The 27,944-nt window shown below is 36.1% G+C and overlaps 1 protein-coding gene across 4 annotated transcripts; it reads right to left on the bottom strand.

Annotated features, from left to right (window-relative positions):
- Positions 1–18: 18 nt before the first annotated feature.
- TRMT10A (tRNA methyltransferase 10A) lies at positions 19–27,944 on the bottom strand. Of its 4 annotated transcripts, none has more exons than XM_061419579.1 (8): positions 23,541–27,944; positions 19,744–19,940; positions 15,526–15,688; positions 11,371–11,442; positions 10,235–10,309; positions 7,497–7,646; positions 4,971–5,076; positions 19–3,497 (listed from the first exon to the last, which is right to left on the bottom strand). In XM_061419579.1, exons 2-8 carry the CDS (start codon positions 19,926–19,928, stop codon positions 3,232–3,234), a joined length of 1,017 nt encoding a protein of 338 aa, XP_061275563.1. In that variant the 5' UTR covers positions 19,929–19,940; positions 23,541–27,944; the 3' UTR covers positions 19–3,231. The 4 variants fall into 4 exon arrangements, with proteins under 4 accessions (XP_061275563.1, XP_061275562.1, XP_061275565.1 ...); XM_061419578.1 differs by having other exon boundaries at positions 26,366–27,944; XM_061419581.1 differs by having other exon boundaries at positions 26,505–27,944.

Genomic DNA, 27,944 nt, shown 5'->3' with positions numbered 1-27,944 from the left:
TATCACATCACTTACATGTGAAATCTAAAAAGTTATACAAATGAATTTATTTACAAAACAGAAACAGACACAGAAAGCAAAATTAAGTTACCAAAGGGCAAAGTGGGGGATGAGATACGTTAGGAATTTGAGATTAACAGATACACACTACTCCATACAATATAGATAAACAAGGACTTACTATGTAGCATAGGGAACAATATTCAATATCTCCTAATCACCTATAGTGGAAAAGAACCTGAGAAGGAATAAAAAATATATTTTATAAAGTGTGTATGCATAACCGGATCACCTTGTGATACACCCAAAATCTTGTAAATCAACTAAACTTCAATAAAAATAAACTTTTAAAAATTAAAAAAAAAAATGAGAGAAAATCCAATTATTTCAGCAGACATATCTCATTTTGATGCATTTAAATACTAACTAAATTCCCCACCTTTACTATGTTCCAATACAAGTGACTTTAATATTACTTAAGTTTTTAAATAAAGTACCTCAGATAAACCAAAACAATTTTGAGAACATAGTAAAATAAGAAAAAATTACAATTATTTAAATAAAAACAAAAATTTAAATATCTCAGAAATTAGTCATTTCTAATTGTCATCTTCACCTTCTTGTCATCAGCAATCCAAATTAGATATGGACTTGGAGTGAACAGAATTGTATCCACCCAAAAGATATAGTTCAAATCCTAATATATGATACCTGTGGATGTGAACTTATTTGAAAACAGTTTTTGTAGATAAAATCAAGTTAAAATGAAGTCACAGTGGATAATGGTGAACCCTAATCCAATCACTGGTATCCTTAAAAGGACACAATACAAGCACAAAAGACAGAGGGCAGAAGTCCATGTGATGACAAAGATTTAGGTGATGCAGTTTCAAGCCAAGGAACGCCAAGGATTGCTGGCAACCACCGACAGCTAGAAGCAGCCAGGAAGGAATCTTCACTAGCCTTCTGAGGGAGTATGAGCCAACCAACACCCTGATTCTGGACTATCAGTCTCCAGAACTATAAGAGTACATGTCTTTTGTTTTGAGAATAAACTACTGTTGTTTTAAAATAAACTACTGTTGTTTTTAAATAAACTACTGTTGTTGGCAGTATTTTGTTACGGCAGCCCTGGAAACAAATGTAGGGCTTATATAATTAGTGAAAATTAAACTACATGGTGCTTGTAATGACCTTTCCCCACTTTTCAATATCAAACTGAGCCTTATTCCATATGGAATGATTTAAATTATAAGCCTAACATTTCATGCTACTAACTATACTTAGAAAAACCTGTAACTTTGAAAAACACAACTTAAGACACAAGCTCTATTCTTCTACAACTGTGGGGGCTTTTCTTTATTTACATACATTTCTCACAGACCTTTAAATGGGTTACTGTAATAGATTACTAAGAATAAAGCAACAAAAGAGACAGTGAATGTCAATATTAAATTCAGTGAATTTTCGATCAAATATGTATATAATCTGAGATGCCAATAAGTAAAAAAAAAACAGAAACTTAATTTATCCAAACCTAGTAACTAAGGCTTCTGAAGTGTTACTTTAGCTGTGACAAAGAATAATCACGTTAAATATAACTGCTCTACATTTACTGGCAGGAACTAAAACATCTACTAGCTCCACCATCTCTTGCCAATGCCCTCATATAAATGTTTGGTTATAGATATTTACATTTCATGAAATTTAAATTCCTTAGTGTTTTTCAGCACATTCACACAAATAATATAGATATGGCAACTCAATCCTATCATCAATAACAGAATTATACATGATGTGGACAGACACATGTATATACAATTATACGCATATTTTCATACATGCTTATAGTATTTACAGAAACATATTTACATTAGCTTAAATATTATTATACGATAGACAGATGCACATATAAAGTTAACTTTATTTGCTTAAGAACCAACATTATTTTAAAAAAGTACATATGGAAAGAAAAGGATAGCTGCCAAGGGCTACTTTTTTAAGAGCTGTTTCTTTTTAAATTTGGGTAATGACAAAAATGGATCACTACGCCTTTTTTAAAAATAAGTTTATGTATTTATATTTGATTGGGCTGGGTCTTCACTGCTACATGTGGGCTTTCTCTAGTTGCTGTGCATGGGTTTCTCATTGAAGTGGCTTCTCTTCTGGAGCACAGGCACTAGAGCACGTGGGCTTCAGCAGCTGCAGCTTGAGGGCTCTGGAGCGCAGGCACAGTAGAGTGCACGTGCTTAGTTACCCAAGGCATGTGGAATTTTCTCAGACCAGGGGTCGAACCCGTGTCCCCTGCATTGGAAGGTGGATTCTTAAGCACTGGACCACCAGGGAAATCCATCAACAGCTTTTTAAAATAATCTAGCCTGAAAAATGGGCTTCTCTGGTGGCTGAAAAATTAATTTTGTAATTGAAATCATTTACCTTGATTATTTAAATTAAGAAAATATATTAAAGTCTTAAGTCCTCAGTGCTTGCCTTAGAACCACAAAATGCATCACACACACACAAAAGGATAGAGATGGGTCCATATTCCAAAAGACATCAATGTTTGAATATAATTCAAACAAATTCAATCGAATCCAGGAATACTGGAATGGGTTACCTTTTCCTTCTCCAGGGGATCTTCCTGACCCAGGGATTAAACTCATGTCTTCTGCACTGGCAGGTGGATTCTTTACCACTGAGCCACCACAGAAGCCCCTTATCAATCCAATACTTCTTTCTTCCTAAAATCACTATATTCCTTTGAAATAATTAAAGTGAATATAAAAGCTGCAAATAGAAGGTAATTTCCCATTCAGAAAATTTTGTTAGACTTAAAGGAGATTTAGGATACTTGCCTCCACAAATAAGTAGGCAATAAATCAGAAAGACACTGATATAAACATATAGTAATAAAACTGAAAGGTCTGAAGGCACATTCTGAAGAACACAATCTTGTAAATAAAAGAACATAGATTTACTAATAGGGTAATATTCTCAAGTAATGCTTGTTTGAGGCTTAGAAAATTTTTTATTTTACATATTTAACTCTTATGCAAAAACAAAAAAATGCTTTCTTATGAGTACTTTTTATCACTTAATTCAAAAAGTTAAAAAAAAATTCACAACAGAAATAAAAGAAAATGAAATTTCTTTCCAATTCAAATATTCTGTGAAACACCTCACTTTCTCCTGATTATTCCTTAAACTTAAGGAAAAAAAAAAAAAGTGGTATTAGTGTGGTACAGAGTTCACTGTAGATTCAGTGCTATTTTCTTTATCCTGCTTTTCTTCCTCGTGCGTTGAATCTAGTTCATGCCTATTTTCCTCCTCACTGGAATCACTGTTTAATCCACCTTCAACTCTGGCGAATTTCTTGTCATGTGAACAACTTTCACAGGCTTGGTCTGTGGGAACAGCTCCTTTCCTTTGGGGTAAAATAGTGAAAAATGCTTCTTGCCAGTCTCTTGTCTCCAGGTATTCCAAAATAATCTCAAACACTGCAACGAAGACAAACTCCGTTTGTTTCTTAGCCTAGCTCATCACAATGCTGTATACTTTAAAATACATTGCTTTTGTGTTAAGAGTGCTAGCATGTCCTAATAACTACTTTGTTCTTATTACTTTCTTCTCCTGTATTAGCTGTCAGAGCTAATATGTCCCAAGGCTCTCAAGGCTGCTACTTTGTAGCTTTTCCTCATATCCTTTCTTAACCACTCAGAGGTTTATCATTATCCATTGTCAATTATAATTAATAGACAGAGGACCCCTCTTTGGTTTCCTTCTTATTCTTCATTCCTTCCATATCTCTATCCTTTATATGCAAACAAACAAACAAACAAAAAAGGTGGGGGAGAGCTACCATTAATCTAAATTTCTTCTAGCTTTCCACTCACTCTGGGGAGTGTCTTGTCTCCCTTTTTTTTTTTTTTAAATACTGTCCCGCCAAGTTCTTCTCACTTTTAACACATTGATGAAAGGGTAAATTTGGATTACTTTATGATAGAAAAGGAATCCATTATATATCAAAAGTCTTGGAAGAGGTTCATTCCTTGAATCAATAAATTCATTTCTGTAACTCCCTAGAGCCTGCTACAGAGAAATTTAAAAAACCCAATTAATAGTTGTGTACTAACAAAAATCTCTACTAAAAAACATTTCAAAAAGCAAAACTCCAGGCAAAGACTTAAGTCTGAGGATATCTATTATAATATTCACAGCATATTATAAATATTATAATATTTACTATAATGTAGTAAAAAGAAAAACATGTCAACAGAATGGCTGTATTATTGTATTGATATATTCAGATGAAGAAAAAGTTACACAGCCATTAACAATGATTCAATAAATATAAACGGAGGGAAAACACCCCACATTTGTAACATTTTATGTAATAGAGTAAGAATCCAATTATATAATAAAGGATATATATGCATAGGAACGGAGAAGGCAATGGCACCCCACTCCAGTACTTTTGCCTGGAAAATCCCATGGACGGAGGAGCCTGGAAGGCTGCAGTCCATGGGGTCGCTGAGAGTCGGACACAACTGAGAGACTTCACTTTCACTTTTCACTTTCATGCATTGGAGGAGGAAATGGCAACCCACTCCAGTGTTCTTGCCTAGAGAATCCCAGGGACGGGGAAGCCTGGTGGGCTGCCATCTATGGGGTCGCACAGAGTCGGACACGACTGAAGTGACTTAGCAGCATGCATAGGAAAAGAACTTGGAGAAACACCAAAAAGTTACTATGAAGTATTTCTGGGTAGTGAAATAACACCTACTTATTTTTCTTTACACTTTTTTATACCTTCAAAACTTTCTAAAATATGCATGTATCAGTCAAACAAATCATAAATGACATTTTAATTTTCCAAAGGTATATATTTTCTATTTTTACAAAATGTGAATAGAAGGTTATTTTTCAGTGTTCACTCAGGTAAATTTTTAGCTTATAAGCTTATGGCTTACCATGATTAACTGCCAAAACTTTTCTACTATTCATCTTCACAAAATTCCCAAGGGGAAGCTGTGCATGATCAATTCCATGATCTGATGCTTGTTTATACGTGAGTCCCTAAAACAAAGACATCATCACCTGGACTAGAACATTATATTATTTAAACTTAAGTCTATGATAGAATAAATAATTTTTAGGAAAGACTTTAGTTCAGAGAATGTAATCTGAATTTGTGTGTGTATATTTAACAGCTAATTTGAAAACATTCTCTTGATAATAAGTATAGTCAGAATGTTGCTGGTATTTATTTTAACCAAACGAGGAAACCAAAGACATTAAGCTGTCTATCCTGTCACAAAGTTCGTCAGTGGCAGAACCAAAGGAAAAACCTGGCTCATGCCTCCTGACTCAAGCAGCTTCTCATCACTCCACACTGCCTTATTCTCAGCTTATTCAAACTGAATTCTTATAGAAGCATCATCACTCTTCTCATGAATCTGAAAGATAGAACTGTTTCAATTATATAGCACTAAGAGGCACAAGTGGCAAAAACTGATGAGATAAAAACCTGAATGAAAAAAATTTCCTATTGTCCATAAATTTTATTTTTTCATTTCTGTCAATTAAAAGAATGCTGAATTATGGGGAAAAAAAAAAAAACCCAAAACCCAAAACCCAACCTTAGCATGGTAGCATGGTAGAATAAAAAGCTTTAGAAAGGAAATCAACTTAAATCCTGTCTTAGGACTTTGCTTTAATGAAATGTAAACATTTTAAAAATTCTATTAATGTTACACTTAATTTATGTGTGAGAAACAGAAAAGTAAACAAATAATACAACTTTCAGTGGAACAATACTTACTGGATGCATGAATTTCAACTTAAAAAAAAAACGCTGAGTATGAATTTTCTTCCCAAAATTAAAATCCTTAAAGCCTGGGTCTAATCAGGACTAAAAGAGCCCAAAGACATAACACAGGAGGAAAAAGAGCTAAATTTCTTAACTAATAATTTGCATTTTCAAAAAATAATCATTCATTTATTGGCCACTCCATGCTACACAGCTTGTGGGATCTTATAGTTCCCCAAACAGATTAAACCCAGGCCCTTGGCAGCAAGAGCACAGAGTCCTAACCACAGGACTGCCAGAGGAATTACCAATAGTCTGGATATTTTAAAGGCCAGTATTTGATAATAGATCAAGTCAGGTCTTTTTGAAAACAAAATCGTTTTACTTCAGAGAAACATACAACATCAAAGAAAAAAACTAGTTCTACAGAAATAAGAAAACAGAATTTTTCTAAGGAAAAAATAGGCTAAAGATCATTCTGATAAAATTCCCTACGATGCTATAGAGCTGTACTGCCCAACTATAGCCACATGTGACTATTTAAACTTATTATAATTTTTAAAAACTCAATTTCTCAATCATACTATGTACAACTCATGCTCAACAGCCAATGGGTTACCATACTGCAACACGATGATATAAATACTTCCAACAATGCATAAAATTTTCCTGCACAGTGGTGCTATATGAGAATAATGAATTACTGTGTATTATTCTGCTGACAACATTTCAGCAGATACTTAGCTAAATAAGTTGAGCTTAACTTAGCACAATGCAACATAACTGGAAAAATACAAAATAATGTTTTCTTTTAGAAAGTGTATTTCTATAATTTTTCTTTTTTTTATTATTATTTTTTTTACTTTACAATATTGTATTGGTTTTGCCATACATCAACATGCATCTGCCACAGTGTACACATGTTCCCCATCCTGAACCCCCTCCCACCTCCCTCCCCATACCATCCCTCTGGGTCATCCCAGTGCACTAGCCCCAAGCTTCCTGTATCCTGCATCGAACCTGGACTGGCGATTCATTTCTTATATGATATTATACATGTTTTAATGCCATTCTCCCAAATCATCACCCCTTTCCTCTCCGACAGAGTCCAAAAGACTGTTCTACACATCTGTGTCTCTTTTGTAACTTTTCATTTGAATGAGGGTAAGGAGGTGGGAAGAGACAAAGTACAAATTAAAGAGGACAGAAAACACATCCCATATAATTACATATTTGAAAATGGGTGTAAGTTTACCAATTTGGATATAAATTTTGGTATAAATTAATATAAATTTTACCAGCAGCCTAGAAACTGATTAGCAAAAGCAGCATTTATCAATACAGAAAATCATTTAAGCACGTGGGCTCCAGAGCAATCTGGAGTTTCAAGTGTCTACTACCTATTATTATTGATTTTAGATTTAATTTTAATATGCCTCTGGTTCCTCATCTGTAAACTGTGTGTACTAACAGCACTGACTTCACTGGGTTGCAGTAAGGATAAAGCAAGCTAACATATGTGAAATGCTTTGCTTAGCTAGAAAGGTGACCAAAATATCACTGTACTCAATAAACATAAGCACTCAGTACTTACTATCAAGAAAATTAACATTACTATCAAGAACACTGGTACAGCAATTTTTTCAAGTATGAGCAAAAGCAAAAATAAAAACTTAATAGTATGTACCTTGTGATGGTTGTGATCTACTAATCCTCCAATCACATAGGCCTTTGATTCATCTAATTCCTTTAATATATTAGGTGAATCTGATGTAAGATAAATCAGGTCTTCTTTCTGTATGAATTCACTATAGTGCTCTGGTTTGATATGGATATCCTTTAAAACACAAAGAGAAAGATGCTATTAATTAATAGGATTTTGTGAAAATTGGCTAAAAATGATTATTTTCTTTTCCCTAGACAAACCCACCCAAAAAACATATGACAGGAAGTCTGAAAGAATATTTTAACAATGTCTTATTTAGAACCTATCACTCGAACATCTTTTCACCTCACATCTCAATTATTTAAGTAGCCTCCTGATGCTATTTCCACCTCTAGCCTCAGATCCCTCCAATTTACTTCCTCACATGGCTGGGGGGCTCGTTTTCTGAAAACACTATTCTCAATGTTTCATATTTATCTGTAGGTTATAATTCAAGCTCCTTAACTTAGTAACTCTCACCTCAATACAGCACCAATCTATCTTGCTAACTTTCTGTTCCAACAAAACAAATGCATTTGTTATATATTTGCTCACATTGTTCTCCAGCCAAAGAATGCCTTCTCCAATTACTTCCTTCTCCATTTATATGAATCATCAAAAAGAAAGGGCTTACAGATTTAATAATTTTCATGTATCGACTTCCACAAAAATAGACATTTGAAATCTTCTTTACCAAAACTATCAGGTCAGAGGTACAGGCTGAACAACAGTAGGCAGAATTTTGCAAATTGCACCAAAAGAAAAAAGGAAGATACATCACAAGGTTTAGATGGCACGTCTCAATAATTTTTGTGGAAATAAAAAAATAAAGCAGGAGACCTCTCACATAAGTGTATATAGCCTATTGATTAATAAGCAGCCATTTTTCTGGAAAATGATATATGATAAATATGATGCCTATGCTTAATAAAGGCCCCAAGAGGAATGTGCATAATTAGAAACTTGTGAACTCATATGTCTCTGGAAAACTGGTGGTATAAAGTAATAAATTTTACAAGCTATAACTGAAATAACTGAAAGTACGCCTACTCTAACTCATTACAGTATTTCTTAGGAAAACAGGCATGAACATAAAACTTGGTAAATTTACTATACTTTAGAACTTAAAAAGACTTTTGAAAATGTTTTATACTACAGACTATTAATAAAATAAAAAATGCAGTCATTATAGGATTAATGAGTGAGACAGGGAAAGTCTGTCACAATGAAAACTGGCTTGGAGAAAGGGAAAAAGTATAAGAATAACCCACCACTTCTCTGAGTAGAATAGGATTAAGGTTCCTTAGGGATTGGTACTAAAGCCAATCTATACATCTGTGTCTCTTTTGCTGTCTCGCATACAGGGTTATCGTTACCATCTTTCTAAATTCCATATATATGCATTAGTATACTGTATTGGTGTTTTTCTTTCTGGCTTACTTCACTCTGTATAATAGGCTCCAGTTTCATCCACCTCATTAGAACTGATTCAAATGTATTCTTTTTAATGGCTGAGTAATACTCCATTGTGTATATGTACCACAGCTTTCTTTATCCATTCATCTGCTGATGGACATCTAGGTTGCTTCCATGTCCTGGCTATTATAAACAGTGCTGCGATGAACATTGGGGTACACGTGTCTCTTTCAATTCTGGTTTCCTCGGTATGTATGCCCAGAAGTGGGATTGCTGGGTCAAATGACAGAGTAGTTTAGTTCAATAGAAAAAAAAACATGTGAGCCACATACGTAATTTGAATCCTTCTAGTAGCCACATTAAAAAACAAATGACAAGGGGCTTCCCTAGTGGTCCCATGGTTAAGAATCCACCTTGCAATGCAGGGTACATAAGTTTGATCCCTGGTCTGGGAAGATCCCACATGCTGTGGAACAACTAAGCCCATGCACCATGACTACTGAGCCCCAAAGCTGCAACTACTGAAGCCCTAGTGCCTAGAGCCTGTGCCCTGCAACGAGAGACGCCACAGTGATGAGAAGCCTGCACACTGCAACTGGACAGTAGCCCCCGCTCACCACAACCAGAGAAAGCCTGGGCCCAGCAACGAAGGCCCAGCATGGCCAAAAATAAATAAATAAGAAAATTTAAAAAGTGACAAGAAATACTTGAAATTAATTTTAACAATACATTGTATTCAACACAATATACCTTAAATGTTATCATTTAACTTATAATAAATGTGTTTTTTTCATTTTAAGCAGATATCTTACATTCTTTCTCTGTTTTGTACTATCTTTGAAATCCAGTGTTTATTTGACATTTATAGCACATCTCAAATCACCAGTCACACTTCAAGAGTTCAATAGCCATGTGTGGATAGTGGACATCAGAGGGTATAGAACAGATTTAGGAGAAAACAAATACATTTCCAAATTTTAGAGTGACTTCACTCTTATAAATAATGTATAGCTAGTTTGCTGGGTTGAGATTGCATATAGACCTTTAATTCTTTCTTTTTTCAAAAAATATGTTTTAAAGTTGGCAGTAAAATAGCAAGTGAGATTTCATGAAAGAAGGTACAAACTATATCTCAAGTCTCTTAGCGTCTCTCCTTGGTAAACTTAGACTTAGGTACAGTGGTACACAGGGTTTGGAGCTGCTGACTCATATTTGTTAGCACTATGTAGAACTCAGGTAAAAAATGTAGACCTTTAAGCCTAAAAATACTTTGTATTATATGAGAGTTAATCGATTTTAGTTACCTTCCAGTTGACCCATCCTTTGTCATTTTCATCCATATTCTTTTTCAGCTGGCCTCCATGGCTTGTCAAATAAAACTGATAAAGAGATTGGCAGGCATAGAAAGAGAGACTGAAAGACTATTAAAGCCAATATTTTATTTCCTCTCTCACTAATTTGACTATCAATGAAACACAAAATATTTTCATTCTGGACAAAAATTAATTTATGACATTAATTTAAAAATTAATTTATGGCTTTAAACATGACAAGATTTATCTTTGATAGAAATGTGTATTTTTGTGCATCTCCTAACCCACTAACTTCTGTATTCCACTTACATTTTCATTCCATTTTCTAAGCAGTTATAATCTGCCTCTTGTTTAATGATCACTTTTCTATAAAATTCCTGCTTCCATGTCATTTCCCTTCCCCTTCTTTTGCCACTACTGTTATTTTTTACTAGTCCAAAGTCTTCATAATTTTGCTTTGACTTTAAACCCTGAAACCTATTTGAAATCTAATCAAGGGTGAAAATAATCTAAAATGTGAAAATATAATATTACTATCACTTGATAAAAAGAAAATATCTAACCACAATTTTAACAAGATTTTCTAGTTTTTAACATCAGTGAGTCAGAGTTAATTTTTAGCGCACTTAGAATTAAAACAATAAGAAAAATGACCCTACTCTTACGAGCAGTCAATTAGTCTCACAAATCACTCCCTCAATCCTTCAAAATTATCAGTGACTCAAAATCCTTTTAAGTAGAGAAAATCTGGCCAACAGGCACAATGGCACGTATCAGCCTGGGGCAGTTCCCCTACTCCCCAGAAAGGAAGGATTGAGAGCTGAGAAACTGGTATGAAAATATGCGTGTGTCCTTTAATGACGATGGTCAACTATACAACAATGAACAGGTCAAGATGTATAGGACTGATGACTGGGTACAGTGTGTTTGAAAATAATATATGAAAAACATTTAAAATATTCTCTTTTTGTAGAAAAATAGAACATTTTCCCAAAGAGACATTTAGCTTATTAAAAAATATTACCTGTAACACTCATTCTTGTAAAGGCAATCAGGATTATGTATGCATTTTCTGAAGGAAGATATAAAAGGAAACTGGAAGTTTGTTTTAAATTTCTCAAACATACCTGCACAGGGTGCAGTGCTCGTCGATTTTCTGCATAACATCGTTGAATCTGCTTATGAAGTTTCTTAATGTCCTATAAAAGAGTGCAATTTTTAAAGTAATATTTTCAAAATTACCTGTGGCCATTTCATAATCTGAGTGGAACAGAATAAGCAGGAAGGATAACTAGATAGGTACATTTCTTCTTTAGAAATACAAGTCCTTTCTGACTAATTTCCATTCAATTTCCTAACATATTATTTAAATAATTAATATAAGTCAATACTCTGTAAGTGACCCATAATTTCATATTTTGTATCCACTTAAAATATAAGTTCACGAAAACTTTCACTCTTCTTAGGAGACAACAAAAGAAAAAAATAAAACTCTTAGAGCCATAGTATTAAAATTTTCACAAGTTAAAAAAGTTTAGAAAGTAATTAAAACATAGTAGCATTGTTTAAACAACCAAGTTTCTCAGACTATTAAATAATCCTCTTAAGCCAATCATATTTTTCCCCTTTCTTTCAGTTAGGATTAATAACAAAACCCCCTACAGCTCTTTACAATTAGTATGCAGTTACTGAGTTTCATAATCTATTACAGTACCTGTCTTTCCCTCTGTCTATACATATACATATAAATAAAAGCAAGTTATTAGCTATTTAATACTTTAATTTAGGGCCACAGATTTTGAAAAGCTTAACTTAGGAAGCATTTTTTAAGGAAAAAATTTTAAAAACAATTTTTTTAAAATCTAAAAGTTGGTTTTTTTTCTGGCCACTCTGTGCAGCATGTGGGATCTTAGCTCCCTAAGCAGGGATCAAACCTGTGCCCCTCCACATTGGAAGTGAGGAGTTTTAACCACTGGACCACCAGGCAAGTCCCAACTTAGTATGTAAAGCTGGTTTGGTGGTGCTGACTTCTCTTAGCTTTTGCTTGTCTGTAAAGCTTTTGATTTCTCCGCTGAATCTGAATGAGAGCCCTACTGGGTAGAATATACATTCCTATACTCTAACAACAGAAGATGAGAAAGAGAAATCAAGGAAAGAGTCCCATTTACCATCTCATCAAAAAGAATAAAATACCAGGAATTAACCTACCCAAGGAGGGAAAAGACCTGGATGCAGAAAACGAGAAGATACTGATGACAGACATCAAAGATGTGTGACACAAACAGATGGAGAGATAGTATACCATGTTCTTTGATTGGAAGAATCCATACTGTGAAAATGACTACACTCCCCAAAGTAATCTACAAATTCAATGCAATCCCTATTGAATTACCAATGGCATTTGCCACAGAACTAGAACCAAAAAATTTTACCATTTGCATGGAAAAACAAAAGATCCTGGAGAGCCAAAACAATCTAGAGAAGGAAATATAGAGCTGGTGGAATCAGGCTCCCTGACTTCAGGTTATACTACAAAGAAAGCTACAGTCATCAAAACTGTATGGCACTGGCACAAAGACAGACATAGTGATTGATGGAACAGGACAGAAAGCCCAGAAATAAACCCATGCATCCATCATCAACTCATCTATGACAAAGGAAGCAAGAGTACATGATGGAGGGAAGACAGTCCCTTCCATATGTGGTGCTGGGAAAACTGAATAGCTACAAGAAAAAGAATAAAATAGAACACTTCCTAAAAACATACACAAAAATAAACTCAAAATGGATTAAAGAGCTAAATGTAAGGCCAGGTAGTATAAAACTCCTAGAGGAAAATATTGACAGAACACTCTTTGACATAAATCACAGCAAGATCTTTTCCAATCCACCTCCTAAAGTAATGAAAATAGAAACAAAAATAAACAAATAGGACCTAATTAAGCTTAAACACTTTTGCACAGCAAAGGAAACCATAAACAAAAAAGGTAACCCTCAGAATGGGAGAAAATATTTGCAAAAGAAGCAATTGACGAGGGATTAATCTCCAAAAAAAATAGAACGGCTCTTGCAGCTCAATATCAAAACAAACAACTCAAAAGATGGGCAGAAGATCTAAACTGACATTTCTCCAAAGAAGACATACAGATGGCTAAAAAGCACATGAAAAGATGCTCAACATCACTAATTATTAGAGAAATGCAAATCAAAACTACAATGAGGTATCATCTCACACCTGTCAGAATGGCCATCATCAAAAAATCTACAAACAATAAACGCTGAAGAGGATGTAGAGAAAAAGAAATCCTCCTACACTGTTGGTGGGAACATGAACTGGAATAGCTACTATGGAGAATAGAATGGAGGTTCCTTAAAAAACTAAAAATAGAATTACCATATGATCCAGCAATCCCATTCCTGAGCATACATTCAGAGAAAACCATAATTCAAAAATATACATATATCCCAATGTTCACTGCGGCACTATTTACAATTACAATAGGACATGCAAGCAACGTAAATATACTTCATCAGATGAATGAATAAAGACGATGTGGTACATACATACAATGGAATGTTACTCAGCCATAAAAGGAAAGAAATTGGGTCTTTTGTAGTGATGTGAATGAACCTAGAGTCTGTCATACAGAGTGAAGTAAGAAAAAGAGAAAAACAAATATATTAATGCATATATGTGGAATCTAGAAAAATGGCACTGACAAACCTATTTGCAGGGCAGGAATAGAAGACACAGATATAAAAAATGGACTTGTGGACACAGGGGGAAGGAGAGGGTGAAACTGAAAGAGTATGCACGACCACATGTAAAACGAGTACCTAGTGGGAAGCTGTCGTGTAAACACAAGGAGCTCAGCCCAGTGTTCTGTGATGACGTAGACAGGCGGGATGGACGGTTCAAGAGGGAGGGGATATACACATACATATAGCTGATTCACACTGTTGTACACTAGAAACCAATACAACATTTTACAGTGATTATACTCCAGTTAAGAAAAAAAAGAAGACATGGTACATTTATATAATGGAATACTACTCAGCCATAAGAAAAGAAATAATGCTATTTACAGCAGCACGGATGGACTTAAAGAGACTATCATACTAAGTGAAGTGAGTCAGGCAGAAAGACAAATGTGTGTCACTTCTATGTGAATCTAAAAATATGACATAAATGGACTTATCCACAAAACAGAAACAGACAGACAGAGAACAGACTTGTGCTTGCCAAGGGGTGAGAGAGAGATAACTGGGGATCTGGGATTTAGCAGATGCAAACTACTACACACAGAATGGATAACAACAAGGTACAACCGTATAGCACAGCAAACTATATTCAATATCTTGTAATCATAATGGAAAAGAATATGAGAAAGGATAAATGTGTGTATATATATACATATATATAAATGCATAACTGAGTCACTTTACAATAGAAACTAACACAACATTGTAAATCAACTATACTTCAATAAAATAGTTTAAAAAACACATACACACAGGAAACCAACAAAATAGCCTAGAGATGGAAGCAACATAAATGTCCACTGACAACAGATGAATGAATAAATAAAAAGTGGTTTATATATACACTAAAATAGTGTTCAAGCTTAAAACGTAAGGGAATCCTGACACACACTACAATGCAGGGGCTTCCTAAGGGGTGCGGTGGTAAAGAACCCGCCAGTCAATGTGGGAGACATGGGCTCCATCCTTGGGTCAGAAGATCCCCTGGAGTAAGAAATGGCCACCCACTCCGTTATTCTCGCCTGGGAAATCCCATGGACAGAGGAGCCTGGTGGGCTACAGTCCATGGGGTTACAGAGAGTTAGACATGACTGAACAACTGAGCACAGAACAGTGAAGACATAATGCTCAGTGAAAAAAATCTGTCACGAAAGTAGGATTCCACTTATATAAGATACACAGAGTAGACAAATTCATAGAGACAGAAAGTAGAATGGCGATGCCAAGGGCTCAGGGAAGGGGAATGGAAATGGTTGTTCAATGGGTATAGAGTTTTAGTTTTGTAAGATGAAAAAGAGTTCTGGAGATTGGCTGCACAACATAAGTGTACTTAGCGCTATTGAACTGTACACTTAAAAGTGGTTAAGATGGTAAACTTTGTTATGTACATTAAAAACCACAATTAAGAAAAAAAGATGCATTTTAGTACATAAATTATATCAAAGTAATATTACATATTAAAGCAAGAGTTATTAAACCTAGTTCAGCTACAGGATTTTTCTGACAATGATTCATGATACCTTTAATACCATCAAGCTGTCAAAACTGCAGTCAATGATAAGGCGGAGTGGGCTGTGAACAACATCTCTTCGAATACGTTTTCTGTCACTTCCATCTGAATTTGACTCAGGTTGACATTGTCGCTCTAATTGCTTTCTCTTGCGTTTTTCCTTCCGTTTTTGTCTAAAATTAGTAGAAAACAACTTTTTGTTATTTGGATATTTACAAAACTTTTCTAAACAAAAAAAAAATTATTTTAAAATCAGTAGGCTAAATCATAAAAAACTGCTACTTCTGTGGATCAAAAATTGTCAAATACCAGAAATTTTAGATAGTCTAAAAGTTTTACATAAAAAATGAGTCTGCAAAAGCAAAATATTTTTTACACAGATCTGAACTATAAGTTCATTTATTATTGGTAGCACGTTATACGGGGCTTCCCTGGTAACTCAGCTGGTAAAGAATCCACCTGCAATGCAGGAAACCTGGGTTCAAGGTTCGATCCCTGGGCTGGGAAGATCCCCTGAAGGAGGGCATGGCAACCCACTCTAGTATTCTTGTCTGGAAAATTCCAATTTCAGAGGAGCCTGGTGGGCTACAGTTCATGGGTTCACTAAGAGTCAGACACAACTGAGTGATTAAGTACAGCACAGCACACAGCCCATTATATGTACTTAGAAAACTTAAAATACTGAGTTTGAGAGTTATAAAACATTTTACTTTTATCATTTCCCTACATGATTTTCAAGCAACAATTATAACCATATGTAAAAAAAAGTAAAATTGTTATTCAACATAGATTCAGATATCCTAGCCACAGCAGGCAAAAGAAAAAGAAATAAAATGAATCCAAATTGGAAAAGTAAACTGTCATTGTTTCCAGATAACACAATGTTGTATACAAAAAATCCTAAGGATGCTAAAAGAAAATAACTGGAGCTCAACAATGAATTTGGTAAAGTTGTAGGATACAAAATTAATACACAGAAATCCATTGCATTTCTACACACAACAAACATCAAAAAGAGAAATTAAGGAAACAGTCCCATTTTACCATCTCATCAAAAAGAATAAAATGCCAGGAATAAACCAACCTAAGGAGACAAAAGACCTAAACTCTGAAAACTATAAAACACTGATGAAAGAAACTGAAGATTACACAGATACAAAGATATACCGTGTTCTTGGATTAGAAGAATTAATATTGGGAAAATGACCATATTATGCAAGCAATCTATAGATTCGGTGCAATTCATATCAAAATATCAATGGCATTTTTCACAGAACTAGAACAAAATTTTCTGAAGCTTGTATGGAAACACAGAAGACCCTGAATAGCCAAAATAATCCTGAGAAAAAAGGATGAAGCTGGAGGAATCATCTTCCCTGACTTCAGACTATACTACAAAGCTATAATCATCAAAACAGCATCACACTGGCACAAAAATAGAGGCACATACATCAATGAAACAGAAAGCCCAGAAACATGTCAATTAATTAATATCAATTAATCTATGATGAAGAAAAGAGTACAGGAAGGAGGAAAGACAGTCTCTTCAGTAAACGGTCTTGGGAAAACTGAATAGCTACAAGGAAAAGAATGAAACTAGAACACTCCCTAACACCATACACGAAAATAAACTCAAAATGGATTAAAGACCTAAATATAAGGCCAGATACTATAAAGCTCTTAAGAGAAAAATATAGGCAGAAAACTCTGACATACATCACAGCAAGATCTTTTCTGATCCGCCTCCTAGAGTAACAAAAATAAACTTAAAAGCTTTTGCACAGGAAAAGAAACCATCAACAAAATTAAAATACAACATATGGGCAGGGAGTAAATATTTTCAAATGATGTAACTAACAAGAATTTGCTTCCAAAATAAACAAAAAGCTCATACAGCTTAATATTAAAATAGAACAAAACAAAACTGAACAACCCAAACGAAAATTGAGCAGAAGATCTAAACAGACATTTCTCTAAAGAAAACATACAGATGGCCAATAGGCACATAAAAAGGAGCTCAATGTTGCTTTGGAGAAATGCAAATCAAACTACAATGAACTATCATATCACCTCACACCAGTCAGTATGGCCATCATCAAAATGTCTATGAATAACAACTGCTAGAGGATGAAGAGAAAAGGGAGCCCTCCTACATTGTTGTTGAGAATGTGAATTTGTGCAGCCACTACAGAAAACAGTATAAAGATTCCTTAAAAAACTGAAAATAGAGTTACCATATGGTCCAGCAATCCCACTCCTGGGCATATAGCCAAAGAAAACTCTAATTAAAAAAGATACATACACCCCCAACATTCATAGAAGCACTGTTTACAAAAACCAAGACACAGAAGCATCTAAATGTTCACTGACAAATGAATGGAGAAAGAAGATGTGGTATATATACACAATGCAATGTTACCCAGCTATAAGCAAGAATGAAATAATGCCATTTGCAGCAGCATGGATGGATCTAGAGATTATCATAAGTGAAGTAACTCAGACAAATATGTTAGCACTTACATGTGGAATCTAAAAAAAGTGATATAAATAAAGTTATTTACAAAACAGCAGTAGACACACAGACACAGAAAAGAAACTTATGGTTATAAGAGTGGATAGTAAGGGCGTAGGAAGAAGTTAGGAGTTTGGGATTAACATACACATTCTGTGCTCAGTCACTTCAGTTGTGTCCAACTCACTGCAACCCTAAGGACTGTAGTCTGCCAGGCTCCTCTGTCCATGGGATTCTCCAGGCAAGAATACTGGAGTGGGTTGCCATGCCCTTCTCCAGGGGATCTTCCCAACCCAGGGATCAAACCCATGTCTTACACATGTTCTGCATTGGCAGTCGGGTTCTTTACCATTAGCACCACCAACAAGGACCTACTGTATCACACAAGGAACTATATTCAATGTTTTGTAATTATCTATAATGGAAAAGAATCTGAAAAAGTATGTATGTATATGTATATATGGGGCTTCCCTGGTGGCTCAGATGGTAAAGAATCTGCACAGAATATGGTAGACCCAAGTTTGACCCCTGGGTCGGGAAGATCCCCTGGAGAAGGAAATGGCAACTCACTCCAGTACTCTTGCCTGGAGAATTCCATGGACAGAGGAGCATGGCGGACCACACTCCATGGGGTCGCACAGTTGGATACAACTGAGCAACTAACATATTCACTTTTTCATATATATATATTTCACATATATATATATATGTGAATTAACTATGAAAAATAAAGTGTTAGTTGCTCAGTCGTGTCTGACTTTTGTGACCCCATGGACTGCAGTGCGCCAGGCTCCTCTGTCTGTGGAATTCTTCCAGTCAAGAATACTAGAGTGGGTAGCCATTCCCTTCTCCAAGGGATCTTCCTAACCCAGGGATCAAACCCAGGTTTCCTGCATTGCAGGCGGATTCTTTACCCTCTGAGCTACCAGGGAAGCCCATAAAAATAAAATGAAGAAAAAAGTGTTAGTTACTCAGTAGTGCCTGACTCTTTGCAACCCCATGGACTGCAGCCCACCAGGCTCCTCTGTCCATGGAATTCTCCAGGCAAGAACACTGGAGTGGGTAGCCATTCCCTTCTCCAGGGAATCTTCCCAACCCAGGGATCAAACCCAGGTCTCTCACATTGCAGGCAGATTCTTTATCATCTGAGCCACCAGGGAAGCTCTTCAATAAAAATAAAAGTTCTTTTTTAAGAAAAAGCTGCTCCCATTTTTTTAAAAGTAAAATTATGAAAAAAAAAAAACCTCAGGTTTTTCTCTCATCTACATCAACAATTAATTTTCTAATAAATTTTATCTTTCTACAATAACAGCTTAAGCCTAACTGCTCTTACCAAAACCTGTAATAGTTCTAGCAAAATCAATGTTAGGCCCAAACTTGACCTTTCTGAGATGATTATTTTTGTTCCATATCTAGGACATGGATGCTAACTATATCCTTTTTATAAACTGGTTACTTTAGAAATTGGGGTGCTACTCACAATATGTGTGGGTGAGAAAAGTGTATTGTGTAAATTCAGCAACACTGCTAAAAAAAAGAAAACAATTTAAAACAGTTTTAGTAGCCAACTGACAAAGTGAGCTAACAATATGTACAGTCCCAATTTAATTAACATAATTACTATTGCATAATTATGTAACTGCATAATTACTATATTGAAGGTTCAACATTCCATATCTCTAAATAGGGGTAGAATATATGCATTTTTATACATACTTGCGGAGTTCTCGTTGTTCTTCCCATTGTTTCTGTTTCATTAGCTTCTTCATTTGCCGTTTAGATATTGGTTGAAACCTTTCACTTGATCCGGGCTTCTGATTTTGCTCTCCATCTTCACTTAAGTTTTTCTGTCTTTCAACATTACAAGTCTCACTAAATGCTGGCAACATTTCAGATGACATTATTTGATGCCTCTGAAAAATTGAAAAGCAACTCTGACATGAACAGATGATTTACAACCAAAAAAAAAAAGTAAAAAAAAAAGACCAAAGGATGCAATTAAAATGAAACCATATTAGTAATGAAAAAGGTGCAAATTTAGGCAATCAATCGTCATTTACTGGCAAAGATCATTTGATGAAATGGGCTATTTTCATACACTATTGGCAGCACAGAACAATTTTCCCAGAAGACTACTCAGACCTGTATGTTTGAAGAGATTTAAAATGTTGATACTCTTTCTTACAATAATTTATTTCCTTAGAATTCCTGTAAATTAATTAGAAATATAAACAAAATTAATAGAAAAGAATACATGTATTACTGCTATTTTTAACAATAAAAAATTAGAATATCACCAAATGGGGACTAAATATAAATTACAGTTCACCTATAACACTGGATTGGAATACTAAGCAGCCAAGAAAAATGTTTCTCAATATTATTTAGTGATAAAGGGAAATAATTATGTTAAATAAGAAAATCAAAACAAAAAATGTTCAATTTTCTTTATATATATATATGTGTATATATATATACACACACACACACACACACACATATACACACATGTTTTAATTCTGACCCACCCATGGCTTTCTGCATTTTCCAAATTTTATATAATGAAAATATAGTTTTATAAAAGAAAAACATATTATTTTTTTTAAAGATATGGAAGGCACATTTTTGTACTTGTTTTTAATACTGTCATACAGGAAAAGTGCTAATTTCACTATCTGGGTGGACACTCAACAATTGATTTTTGACACAAGGTGTGCTATACATTTCTAAATTTTGGACAGTACAGAAAACAAATTGAGTTGCCCCCCAACATATTTCATTATAAATATGTAATTATAAATTTTTCACTTAAGTCACAGCTGAAAAACAAAATATGTAAACTGACTCTGTAATCAGTTTACATAATATGTAAACTGACTCTGTAACTCAGGGCCATCTAAAACATCTTATTTAGATTTAACCACCCACTCTGGTAGCTCAGTTGGCAAAGAATCTACCTGCAGTGTAGGAGACCCAGGTTCGATCTGTGTGTCAGGAAGATCCCCTGGAGAAGGAAATGGCAACCCACTCCAGTATTCTTGCCTGGAAAGTAAAGTCCCACGGACAGAGGATTCTGGCGAGCCACACTCCATGGGGTCGCAAGAGTCAGACACGACTTAGCAACTAAACTACAACCCACATCTTTACATCCACTGTTTAGAGCTAAACTTGCCTTTAGAGCAGGGAAAATGATAGAAATACTGAAATATCTTTTCTCTTTAATTATTAACACCATAGCTTAAGAATATGTGTTCTTTATCCCTATCAAAGACTAAGCATGAAGTCTGCAATATTCTATCAGTCTTACACAAAAATGGGTAGTTCTTCCCTTTCACAGGGATAGCTAACAAGTCTGTGCAGAGAAGCCAACATCTAAAAGGAAAAAGAACAATCGCCACAATTCAGAGACTGGAAAGAAAAGAACTTCACAGAACATAATTTGAGCAGCAGTTTCATTACATGGTTCTTGCCTTCTTTAAACATGCAATGATGTAATAGGACATATGGGGTACCTAAGAAAAGTTAGAAAGTTTATCAAATTTTGACTGCAAGACAAGAAATTTTAAGATGTATGATTTAGGGGCTAGAGCAAAGCCCTGACATGTTACTTCACTGCCAAATTACTAAGAGGGGGAAGAATCATCTAGGAATACAAAAGTTCACAAGTTTTCTTTATGCCACCAACCACTTTTTTCCACTGGATCATAGAAAAAACAAGAGAGTTCCAGAAAAACATCTATTTCTGCTTTATTGACTATGCCAAAGCCTTTGACTGTGTGGATCACAGCAAACCATGAGAAATTCTGAAAGACATGGGAATACCAGGCCACCTGACCTTCCTCTTGAGAAACCTGTATGCAGGTCAGGAAGCAACAGGTACAACTGGACATAGAACAGACTGGTTCCAAATAGGAAAAGGAGTACATCAAGGCTGTATATTGTCACCCTGCTTATTTAACTTATATGCAGAGTACATCATGAGAAACGCTGGGCTGGAGGAAGCACAAGCTGGAATCAAGATTGCTGGGAGAAATATTAATAACCTCAGATATGCAGATGACACCACCCTTATGGCAGAGAGTGAAGAACTAAAGAGCCTCTTGATGAAAGTGAAAGAGAAGAGTGAAAAAGTTGGCTTAAAGCTCAACATCAGAAAACTAAGATCATGGCATCTGGTCCCATCACTTCATGGCAAATAGATGGGAAACAGTAGCTGACTTTATTTTTCTGGGCTCCAAAATCACTGCAGATGGTGACTGCAGCCATGAAATTAAAGGACGCTTACTCCTTGGAAGGAAAGTTATGACCAATCTAGATAGCATATTAAAAAGCAGAGACATTACTTTGCCAATAAAGGTCCATCTAGTCAAGGCTATGGTTTTTCCAGTGGTCATGTATGGATGTGAGAGTTGGACTGTGAAGAAAGCTGAGCGCCCAAGAATTGATGCTTTTGAACTGTGATGTTGGAGAAGACTCTTGAGGGTCCCTTGGACTGCAAGGAGATCCAACTGGTCCATCCTATAGGAGATCAGTCCTGGGTGTTCACTGGAAGGACTGATGTTGAAGCTGAAACTCCAATACTTTGGCCACCTCATGCAAAGAGCTGACTCATTGGAAAAGACCCTGATGCTGGGAAAGACTGAGGGCAGGAGGAGAGGGGGATGACAGAGGATGAGATGGTTGGATGGCATCACTGACTCAATGGACATGGGTTTGGGTGAACTCTGGGAGTTGGTGATGGACAGGGAGGCCTGGTGTGCTGCGATTCATGGGGTGGCAAGGACTCAGACACGACTGAGAGACTGAACTGAAACACTTCTTTTAAGGGAGATCATCTCCTAGAAATGACAACTCAACTTTGACTCTCCACTGGAAAGTTCACTCGGCAGGGCTAACATCTGCTTTTGCCCAACATTACACTGGCAACGCTAACACAGTGCCAAGCACTTCGTAGACGCTTATTACGTACAGGTAGAACGAATAAATGAGTGAGTGTGATATTATAAAGGGCTTCTAAAGGCAATGAAAATTGTAACATCAAACATTTATTAATTCTTACTATACTTAATAAAAAAGTTATTATCTAATTTACTCTCTTAAAAAACCCTACACACAGAAGTCGCTCAGTCGTGTCTGACTCTTTGCGACCCCATGGTTTGTAGCCCACCAGTCTCCTTGGTCCATGGGATTTTCCAGGCATGAATACTGGAGTGGGTTGCCGTTTCCTTCTCCATAAAAAAAAACCCTAAGGGGTAGTCATATATGCCTACTTTGCAAAGGAAGAGGTACAAAGATTACTTGCCCAAAGTTACAAAGCTCTTATATAATTCCTAAGAAACAAGGCACCTACAGCAAATGTTGCACAAAATAGGTCCGCAAATACTTGTTGAATGAAGTAATGGAGCGAAGATTCAAGCCCACATCCAACTCTACTGTATTCTAGAAATCCAAAGTCTTATTTAGAAAATGGGAATTTCCAAACAATGTTAAAGAGCTGTGTTGCTTTCACCCACCTGCTGTTGAAAGGCTCGGGGAAGACCTGTGTCACCAAAAGGTAATGGACAGGAAAAACCCTTTGGTTCTACTTGTATGCCAGTGCACCAAAAAAAAAAAAAAAAACAATCGGGAAACTTCCTAGAGATCACTGCCAAAAGTTTATGTCTGTGACATCCTGCCTTCCAAGCTTGCAACACATGACAATGGCAGATAAAATATTAAAAGGGGAAACAAAAAAAGTATAGCTTTTCTCAAAATTAAGAACAAGGTCTGCTGTGTTAAAACAGCTGAGAGTTTTCCTATCTTTAAAGAGAAAAATAATAACACAAGACAGAGGATGGGAGACAGATGGGAGGCAATTTAAGATGAACCCTTACACTGGTGTTAGGGGTGAGGCTCCTCTTTCCAAGAAAAAATGCCTAACAACAGGTAAAATTAAAGATAGCTTATACAAAGCTGACTACTTGGGGGAAACAGACACCAGCCTTTTGGCTACAACCTGGGCCCAGATATGAGGTGACATATGAACGTACAATATGACCGAAATTCTCAATCACAGATATAGGCTCTGCTATTGGTCTGAAGCACTGAAAAGGGTCATGGGGTGGAAGGAACCACAAAATCAGTAGCAGACAGAGGTAGTTTGGAAAGGAAAGCTATAATTCCATTCCAGATGAGTCTGCAAAGCAAAATTATAAAAGGACAGGAAATGAGGGAAAAAAAGAGTTAATGAAGAGTAATAACCATAAAAACAAAAATTGAGAAATTGATACACAAAAACGGGCATAAAAATAGCAAAACAAGAATTCATTAAAAAAAAAAAAAAAAGGACCAATTTGGAAACCAGGAAGTGAAGTCATAAAAATTTCAACATACGAGGCAAACTCCAGATTACTTGGAGTCCAAGAGGTAATTGATGAATTAGAAGACAACCTCACAATCTGATTCGGAGTTCAGACAGAAAAATAAAATGAAAAAAATCGTATGTCTGAGCATTTAAAAAATGTGAGTAACAGCTTGAGAGAAACATAGGCCAAAAAGGTAACTGGAGGTAAATGTAGAACCTTGAGCACATTCATTAACTTTTTTTAATCTAGAAAATAAGGTTACTACTCAAGAAACAGGAGACAGAGGGAACACAGTAAGCCTGAAAAGATAAGAAAAATTTTAAACATGAATTGTGATTCCGAGGATCACTTTTATTTCCTTTCCAAAAATAAACACATGAATAAAAATTAGCAATGAATATATCCAAAACAATATAGAAAACATAAGCTAAACCTGCCCCTTAAGCTAAATGTGCGGGTTTCCCAGGTGGCACTAGTGGTAAAAAAAAAAACTAAAAAAACCTGCCGGCCAACACACCATGGGTTCCATCCCTGGTCAGGAAGATTCCCTGGACGAGTGCATGGCAACCTACTTCAGTATCCTTGCCTGGAGAATCCTCGCACAGAGGAAACTGGGCTACAGTCCACAGGGTCGCAAACTGTCGGACACAACTGAAGCGACTTGGCATGGAGGAACACAAGCCAAACGTGCAGACTTTAAGGCACAATTAAAAATCAGAGGAAACAAATTGCTTTCTTCATGAAATTGATTAATATTGTAGGAGAGAATATTTCTATCATCAGTGGCATCGGTTTTCACTAGTTTCCTACTATGATCAAAAGAGCAAGTGTTGATTGGCTCTAGACTGTGAAAATTTTAATATAACAAAGTACAGTAAAATTTTACAACTCATGCACACCAGGGGGAGCTTTCGCCTTTCCCAAGAAGTCCAAGTTAAATTTAATTTGCTTATCATTGCATACTAATATTTTTAAAAAGCCTATCAAATACAAAGGTCATGAGCTTGTCAATATCATTATCACTGCTATTTTAAAAGTTATTTTCAATTAAGAAAAAGGAATGTAGTAAAAGAAAAGTTTTTAAAGCTTTGAATAAGCTAGATACATTGCAGGGAATGATGCAATGATCAAGCATCAAATGATGCTAGATTGAGATCCTTTCATTATTGCTTTCCACACACTTTACAAAGACATATACCAACTCCTACTGCCTGTAACATACGGTAAGCATTTAACTATGCACTAGTTTGTTCAGATTAACCTGTTAAGTAAAATATAAACACCATGGCAGAGTTTGCATTCGTCCCTCACATGCAGTGCTATTCACTGCACATTTTAATTCATTCACCAGGTTCAACCAACTTTGTAGCAATTACAGAAATAATTGTGCCAAATTTAGTTTACTTGAGCACTGAATTTTTTTAAATGGTTCGTTTAGTTAGATATAGATTATCTGGTGGTTTTATGAAACTATGGATAAAGATGACTAAGGCAATTTTGTGTGGGATAGATTAAAAAAATTGTATCTCTATTATCCTTGTATTTCCACTTCTCAGCACAACTCCTGGCAGGGAGATTACACATTATGAGTGTGACTGGCCGAAAGTTTAAAAAAAAAAAAAAAATCATGGCTTTATTGATTGGGCTAAAGTCTTAATAATTTATAACACAGCCTCCTTTCCAGAAACATCCAAAGGAATGTCGAAATAACCGCAGAACGGAATTAAATGACCTAACGGTGGTAAAGAAGGAATATCCTTTTTTAAAACGCGAGGGCCAGATTTGCAATAACGACTCGGTTCAGCTGTGAGGTCCCTTAGGCAGAGGCCTGGGCCATGATGGGGAAAGGCGGAGGATTTATAACAAACAAAAAAGCGAGAAATGTGCTGTTGCTATCCTCTGTGTACCTCTAGAAAAATTCCTGAATTTAAACACAAAATGTTTCAGGGAAATTCAGTAACACCTTGGACTTCTTAAAATAGTCCTCAGCTCACCACGGTGGGGCCTAACAGCACCTGCAGCAACTTTCCCCTGGCCTCTCGCCACATTTCACAGCGCTCAGAGACATCAGCCCTCGTAGGAAAAATGAGGAAAATGAGGAAAAACGAGGTTTACAGACGAAAAGCGACTTGCCCACGGTCACTTGCCAGTAAGTGGCACAACCACAACTCGTTTTCCGGCCTTTCAGAGTCCAGATTTCCCTCTCCCTTCATTCTTGGGAAGCGAACACACTTCACATACTAGGACCGTATCTTGACCCCAAACAGAAGTCGACAGCAAGAGGTCCTACACTAGTGACCAGAGCCGAGCCCGACTCTCGCCTCCATGTCTCAAATGCGTGGACGCATTCCAGAGGCGGGGTTAATTTGCAGCCGACGAATCAGAAAGCTGTTTGGCGAGCCGAAGGGGCGCGCTCTCTCTGACGTCACTTCCTTCCGGAGCTGGGTCTTTGCTACCATTTTCCATTATCCCACTTACCTCTTGCCCGGAAGCCCTATTGCTAGTGGAAGGCGGGATCGGCACGCGCTCCTTTTGCTCCCGGATTATATCAAAAGGTAGATGAGCGCAAGCCTCCGCGCCAAGACACTTACCGAACAGAGGAGTTGTCGGGAAATCTGATAACCTCTCAGAAAGCTTTTTGTAGTGGTCTTTACCACTCGAGAAGGTCCTCTTTCGGAAACTTCAACTCCCAGAGGCAGAGCCGGTAGCTACACGTAGAAGGCTACGGAGGTTACGTCTTACGTCAGCCCACTGCGCCAACTCCGGACCCGCAGTGGGAGAAAGGGGCGGGGTTTGTGTGGGGCGGGGTCTGGGGTTAGCGTTTCTGGAGTGGGAGGTGTTTGAGTAATAATACCTGTTTTTCCAATTCAAGGCAGGCATACACCTGCCGGCATTTATTCATTTATCTTCGTGGGCATGGCGAGGGATGTTAAGACATTCCTACTCTTAAAAATGACAAACACTAATAAAGGGCTTATAATTCTTCCACGTTTGAGATGAGAAGAAAGCATCTCTTGCCTAAATTATTTGTATTTATAATACAGGAGGTTTTCAGTATCACATAATTTTACACAACTCAAGTGGAAAATTAGATTTTAAAAGTGAATCAAGCTCCCAGTAAGAGGTAATTAAATCTAGAATGTTTACGCCTTTTCTACCTTACAACCATAAGTCTTACTCTCCATTCATTCTTTGAGCTGTTTTTCATATACTGTTTTGTAAGACATCGGGTGACGTTTCATTGTTTATAATGCCTGACTTTCCTATGTAATCTTTTTGATATATATATAGATCAAGTCACCTGAGGGAGAGCTGTAACCTAATCTGGTTGATGGTCATTTTCTATTTAGTTTTTAATTTGGTCCTACTTCTAATAAGTGATTATTGCAGAATTCGAAGATAAGAATGATGTTTGAATCAGTGAATAGAAGACTGCCCTCTCAGTATGGAAAGAACTCTGGAGTGATTTATACTTGATATTTGGAAACATTCTAACATGTTTAAAGGTTTCTGTGAATAGGAAATTAAATTCCAGATTTGACTTTTCTGAAAGAATTAAAATTTCTGTAAATT

Source organism: Bos javanicus, chromosome 6, assembly GCF_032452875.1.
Source record: "Bos javanicus breed banteng chromosome 6, ARS-OSU_banteng_1.0, whole genome shotgun sequence".
Classification (NCBI taxonomy): domain Eukaryota; kingdom Metazoa; phylum Chordata; class Mammalia; order Artiodactyla; family Bovidae; genus Bos; species Bos javanicus.
The sequence above is the reverse complement of the archived record's forward strand: the minus strand, read 5'-3'. Positions and strand labels throughout refer to the sequence as shown.